Source organism: Cajanus cajan, chromosome 1, assembly GCF_000230855.2.
Source record: "Cajanus cajan strain Asha chromosome 1, NIPB_CcT2T_4, whole genome shotgun sequence".
NCBI lineage: Eukaryota > Viridiplantae > Streptophyta > Magnoliopsida > Fabales > Fabaceae > Cajanus > Cajanus cajan.
This window is the reverse complement of record NC_138517.1, coordinates 15,220,314-15,227,399: the sequence shown is the minus strand read 5'-3', so window position 1 is coordinate 15,227,399 and position 7,086 is coordinate 15,220,314. Positions and strand designations below refer to the sequence as shown.

The 7,086-nt window shown below is 29.8% G+C and overlaps 1 protein-coding gene across 1 annotated transcript; it reads left to right on the top strand.

Annotated features, from left to right (window-relative positions):
• The first annotated feature begins 791 nt into the window (after positions 1-791).
• On the top strand, positions 792-6,758 carry LOC109806478 (silicon efflux transporter LSI2). The gene is made up of 4 exons (XM_020368900.3): positions 792-989; positions 4,032-5,275; positions 5,395-5,584; positions 6,258-6,758. Exons 2-4 carry the CDS (start codon positions 4,130-4,132, stop codon positions 6,518-6,520), a joined length of 1,599 nt encoding a protein of 532 aa, XP_020224489.1. The 5' UTR covers positions 792-989; positions 4,032-4,129; the 3' UTR covers positions 6,521-6,758.
• Positions 6,759-7,086: the final 328 nt, after the last annotated feature.

Here is a 7,086-nt window from a genome sequence, read left to right as displayed (position 1 = left end):
ACTTCATGTATTGGAAAAAATCCAAATCCCACAACGACTATTAATAAAATAATTAATTAGGAGATAAGATAATTAAAAAATATATAAGTAAAAGACAACCCTCATCTTACAAGTCCCACATCGAGTAGAAAGTAAAAAATGTCACAAAAAGTTATACACTTTTTTCAACTTATAAAATTTTTTACCAGCATTCAGAATAATTGTCGCTAAATATTTTAGCGATACCGCATACAATGACTATTATGGAAATGTCGCTAAAAGATTTTGTAGCAATTTTTATTACTACTAAAAACTATATTAAATACCACTAAAAATCTATTTTATTGTAATCTTAACACACTTATTCACTTTGTTTTTTAATTATTTTTTATTTAAATTATTTTAAATTTTGTAAATATTCTAAAGAAAGTTATAATATAACAGAACACATATTCAAAATATACTTAAAATAACATTTCAACCAAAACATTCCCTAGAATATAGATGCAATATAATACCCGAAATAAATGCCCCCTGTTTAGTTGTTACATAATGAAGTGGTGTGAAGGGACGTAAGTGCAAGTATATGTGTGAGTAGCATTTTCAATTAAAAGATAGTGGCCGTACATCCTAAATTTAATAAATTAAAAAAAAATGTCAGTATTCGAAAAAATCTTGAACCCTTAATTTGATTACAAAGAAAAATAAAATTATATTACCTTTAATGTGATTGGAAGATATTAAAGTTACCTTTTATAACTTTATATATACTCTGGTGTGCACATATAAATATATATATAAGAGGGGTCACCTTTCACCTAGGGCTATGAAGTGGAAGTGTTTTGAATAGTCATCTTCAGCTGAGTGAGGATGCTGCAATTCTCTTCCACCATTTTCCCAACAAAATAAAATGTTTCCCAATCCAACTTGGAAAAGGACTCTCACAAAAAGCTCATAGCTTTTCATGGAGCTTTCGAGTTATCAACCCGTGAAACATTTTTCCTTTTAAGGTAAGAATAGGACGTGAATTAAATGCTTGTGATGAATGGTTGTGGTGTTTTTCTTTTTCTCTTTTTTGGTTTCAGTTTTCTTGAATTGAATGCTGTTAAATATGCAACCCTTGATGCTAATTTGCTCAAAACGTATTTGTTTAAGTTGATGAGTTTGCCAAGTGTTTCCCAATTCTTGCTTCATGGGTCGTTTTAATTCACTAATAAGAGCATATATGGAAAAACTTGCTTTTTATTTAAAGAAGATGATGGGTCATAACTTATGGGTCAATATAATGATGGAGAATTGAAATAATATGAATAAGATCTTAAGTTTAAGTTTAATGTTTCTTATAATTTTTATGAAAAAAGAAAATATTGTCAAGTTTTTTTTTGTAATAATGAATTTGATAATTACATCTTAAAATACTTGTGAATTTTTCCATTCATAATTTTATTATAAGATTAAAAAATATTAGAAGTAGTTGAATAAATTTATCAAAGTACTTACTAAAAAAATAAAATAAATTTTCTCATGAACTAAAATTATCTTATTCATAAATTAAAAATAAGTTTTTAGATAAATCAACACATGAGAAAATTTCTTTAACTTTTGGAAGAAGAAAAAAATAATTTTATATTTTCATCTCTTATAAATATTTTTATAGAAATTTATTCAAATAAATTCATAGTTCCATTTTGTTAGAAGCTTGTGTTTTGTTCCACGTTGTACACTCGATTAAGTATGTGTTTAAATACAATTTCACTACACCCATTAGGTCTAAGCCAAAAAAAAATGAAAAGAAGATACATATTTAAACTAACAACGAGTGATACATATACATAGAATAATGATTTTTGTACATCTCATATATTTAAATATTTCATCAATATCATTTGTTTCTCTGTGTCTCTTTTTCTATCATCATATCACTTATCATTCTTATATTTTTTTTTCTTCTTTTTTTTTTTCTCTCTTATTAGATATTTAATAGTATTTGGGGTGTGTAGAAAAATATGGATCAGTAGCAATTACAAAGAAAGTCAAAAAAGAAAAATAGTACACAGCTTGTGTATGTTTTATAAGTACCAAATTTTCTTTTTGCCAAAAAGTTGATATGCAACTAAGATATATGCAGTATAAATAATTTTGATTGGGTTGGGCCATTTTTTTTAATGCAAATTAGGTCACTTTTGTCTTTTGTTGACAAAAAAAGTGGTTATTTTCTCCCCCAATAAAATCATGAGGCAGTGGCACACGGTGCTGACAAAGACTTCAAAAAGTGACTATTGCCTTTTCTTTTTATACTAAAATGATATTATTTGTTTTGAGACTTAATAAAGTAGTGTATTTAAAAATAGTATATATCTATATGAGATAATATCTTCTTCAAATAAGTATCCTACTTTACCTTTTTAAATATTTTTTTTTTCTGTCATACACGTTACTTACTACTTTTAAACAAATTATTTATCTTAAAAAATAGCTCATTTAATTGTCACTTAACTTATAAATATTCTTTTTCCCTTTTCAGCATCTCAGATTCCCTCTCCGCATATACATACTAATATTAAATAGTTTATAAAGAATAGTTGTTTATATAATTTTAAACAATTTAAAATCTCATATAACACAAATAATATTTTTTATTGTTAAAAAATCCATAAACAACTTCCAGATGTTCTAAGTCACTTTTTTTAAGTTGATTTTGATATTGTGAAATCAAATTCTGATAGTTTGTGTTAGAGGTGATATAGAAGATTTATAATTTCATTGAAAATACTTTTAAAAAGTTAATAATTAATTATAGTCTTGTATAGGATTGTATTTTGTTTTAATATGAACTTTAAATTAAGAAGAAGAAAAAAGACAGTTTTTACACTTTGCAGTTGAAAGATCTTTCAAAAAATTTCTAATAATAAAAAATTACTTGAAATTACTTTTACAAAATCAAAAATGAATTTCAAAAGGTCAACATACTAGGTAATTTTTTTAAGTAGTAATTAGTAAAATGTCTTTAATGACGTAGATTTTTTACGTCTTTCAAGATCCTTCTCAAGGAGATATCTTAGTGTTAAAGGCAAAAATTAAGATTTTGTATCTCTAATAAACCTCAATTCAATAAGTGAAGTCCTGAAATAAACGAAAAATTTACTATAACTTTGACTATTCACACAAAATAAATAGTAATATTTAATATAAAATTTTTAACATGTCATTGTAGTACGTGTTTGGTTTCACGTTTGAAACGTGAAAAATCACGTTTAACGTGTGTAACTTCACGTTAAATGTGATTTTTCACGTTTCAAACGTGAAACTAAACACAGGCGTAGTCACGAAGTCACATCCACTCTCTAGCATTTAATTCATTAAAAATAAAAGGCAAAATATACAATTTTGATTATAAAATGACCCTGATGATTGGTATCGTTGTGGTTCCTCTATTATTGGTTTGTTGGTTGGCTACCCTTTTATTTATTTCAGTTTATTTATGAGCTCGTTAAGGTATTACTCTCCAGCTCTTTTTCACTATAATTACTCCTTTTATGTTATTCTTTTAGATTTATGTAATTTTATCTTTTCTACTAAGTAATAATGTTTCATAATATCAAATTCAAATATCTTATCCATATTAATAAGAAACTATATTTATATACAATATAGGTGATGCTTTTTGTTTCAGAGAAATATTTTTTAAGAACATATTGTTGTTTTATTTTTATTTATGAGCTAGTTCTATATATAGAATATAACTGTGATACAAAAATTTAAATACAAATATAATTTTAATCTTAAATGTTAAAAATAACATTTTTATTTAAATAATATCCAAAAAAAAGTTTGAAACATATAAACTTCTTGAAGCACAATAATAGGTGTATCCCCATTCATGCAACGTAGTGTATCTATGTCAATGTCACATGCCATGAACATATCAACTCCAAATAATGACTCACTTAATTCATTTCTCAAAGTAGTATTCTGAATAAGAAATGGAGTTTCAAAGGCTGGATTTGATGCATTCTTACCAAGTTTCTAACCAATTGGCTTTCCATATTCAGGAAATTCCACCACTCATCATTCTATTGTGTTGGCCTAGAGGTGAAGCTTTTCACATTTCTTTTCAAGTTTGGAAATTGTTGCTTGTTCAATCACAACAATGGCACTAGCTCCTACTTCAAAAGTTGTACTTGGTTCAATAGCCTTTGCAATCTTCTGGGTACTAGCAGTTTTCCCAGCAGTGCCTTTTCTCCCCATTGGGAGAACTGCAGGGTCTTTGCTTGGTGCAATGCTTATGGTCATATTCAAAGTTGTTAGTCCAGATCAAGCTTACAATGCAATTGATCTCCCAATTCTTGGTCTTCTTTTTGGCACAATGGTTGTCACTGTTTTTCTTGAAAGAGCAAACATGTTCAAGTACTTGGGGAAATTGCTCTCTTGGAAAAGCAGAGGACCAAAGGACTTACTTTGTAGAATTTGTCTCATTTCTGCTCTCTCAAGTGCTTTTTTCACCAATGACACCTCTTGCATTGTGTTGACTGAATTTGTGTTGAAAATTGCAAGGCAACATAACCTCCCACCCTACCCTTTCCTTCTAGCGCTTGCCTCAAGTGCTAATATTGGATCCTCAGCAACTCCTATTGGGAACCCCCAAAATCTTGTCATAGCAATTCAAGGTAAAATATCATTTGGGAGGTTTCTAAAAGGTATTCTCCCAGCCATGCTTGTTGGGGTTGTAGTGAATGTTCTAATGCTCATAGCCATGTATTGGAAGGCACTAACTATTCATAAGGATGAGGAGGATCCAATTTCAGAAGTTGTAGCAGAAGAGGAGGTTATTTCCCACCAGTTTTCTCCACCCACAATGTCTCACTTCACATCCTTTAATTCTCAAGAATGCAATGGAAGTTTAGAACCTATTCAAAACTCTTCTCAAGTTCATGTTATGAGAGACCAATCAACTCCAAATGTAAGTGAAGTTCAGATGGTTTTTAGTAGCACAAAGGATTCCACAACAAACTCCAAGGAGGGGACAAATGACGCAAAACAGGAAACTAATCATTCAAAAGGTGTTGCTGTAGCAGTAGATAAAGCTATAGAAGCAAGTGTTGTGCTCTCTTCAGAAGGAAAGGACTATATAAAAGTAAAATGGAAGAGGGTACTATGGAAGTCTAGTGTTTATGCAATCACATTGGTGATGTTGATTGCAATGCTTCTTGGTTTGAATATGGCATGGACTGCAATTGCAGCTGCAATAACTTTGTTGGTTCTTGATTTCAAAGATGCAGGAGCAAGCTTAGACAAGGTAAAACTCATATAACACAACCAATTCTATAAAATGTCCTTTGAAATGCTAACTAATGTTATTCTAGTGGTAGTTGAACTTTGAAAATCTCTCAAGTGTGTTTTTTCTTCTTGGAACAGGTATCCTATGCACTTTTGATATTCTTTTGTGGAATGTTCATCACAGTGGATGGCTTCAAGAAAACAGGAATTCCAAGTGCTATGTGGGATTTAATGGAGCCCTATTCTCGAATAAATCATGCTAGTGGAACAGCTATACTTGCTGTCGTTATACTTGTCCTATCAAATTTGGCTTCAAATGTACCAACTGGTAAGTGCATGGTCATCCTGCCAAAATAATTATTTTTCTTGCTTGTTTATATGTTCCCCATCTATGTTGAGTTGGATTCATGATCAAGAGTAAGAGACAATCTAATAATTTTACCTTGCTTAAATAAAAGTAATTAGTGATTTTTCTTATTATATATAAAGACATATATGCAATTTAGCTTTTGTCACAGGAGGAGTGCTAGCAATACTTTTTCTAACAAAAAATTATTAAATAGTCTAGGATCACTACATGTTTATGATCTCAACCAATCACTATATAATATATGTATTTAAATTTTATAATCTATCTTAGTCATTTATTTTCTAACACTCTTTATTACCGTCAAAATTTATTTGTAACTCACAAATTTTGCGATCTCACATCTCATTTAATGAATTTCTCTCTCGATTTAGTGATAGAACTTACTAAAATATGTGATTTTCAACTAATAGTATGGAGAATATTAAAGGAGAGTGTTAGATAAATGTCACTAGCATTACTAGCATTTCTTAGGTCGCATGGCAATTTAAATTCATTGCTTGTCGAAACTACTTTTTGAGTTTTTAGTAGATATCTTCACAAGAACATGTCTTAGACTAGATTGATATCCATATTTACCAAGACCCATTTTCATCTAATGTATCACAATCTTGTATTTATATTTTATATATAGTTCTATTGCTTGGAGCAAGAGTTGCAGCCTCAGCTGCTGCAATTTCCAAAGAAGATGAGAAGAAGGCATGGCTAATCCTAGCTTGGGTTAGCACTATTGCTGGCAACTTTTCACTATTAGGATCAGCTGCAAACTTGATAGTGTGTGAACAAGCTCGTCGAGCTCCAAATCATGGATACACATTAACCTTTTGGACCCATCTCAAATTTGGCCTTCCCTCCACTCTTATAGTAACTGCTATCGGGTTGACGCTCATAAAATGATGAGAATTTACTACACTCCAAATAATGTTGTTGTAGAAGTTCACACAAGCAAAATCAGTTTATTGTAATATATTTTATTGTTATGTGGGAAAATATAGGTAGATGAACAAGCAATTTTCTGTTTTTGTGGTTCATGTCATCAAATAAGTATACGATTGTGATGGTCGTCGTAAAAGTTTGTTAGGAATGCTTTGAAATTTCAACTTGAGATAAATGTTAGTATGGGAATTTTGTGAAATCTCTAGCAACACAATTTACTTAATTACTTCCCCTCCAATTACTTTATCTTCATGGCTTTCTTTTGAAACTAGCACGCCAATATAACTAATAAATTGGTTTCTAAAGTTGACAATTATTAGTTTTTTCATATAAATTTTATAAAAACAAAATACATTAACATTTAGCCTCCTTACTTATTCCAAAACCATGAAACCATAAGTTACATATTTGTTCAGGGACCAAAGACACGTCCAACATTCACAGAAAGGCCAAATAAAAAGTGCCATAAATAAACCACAGCAGAACAATGCACCAACAGAATAGATTATTTGCACGCGCCACTTTAT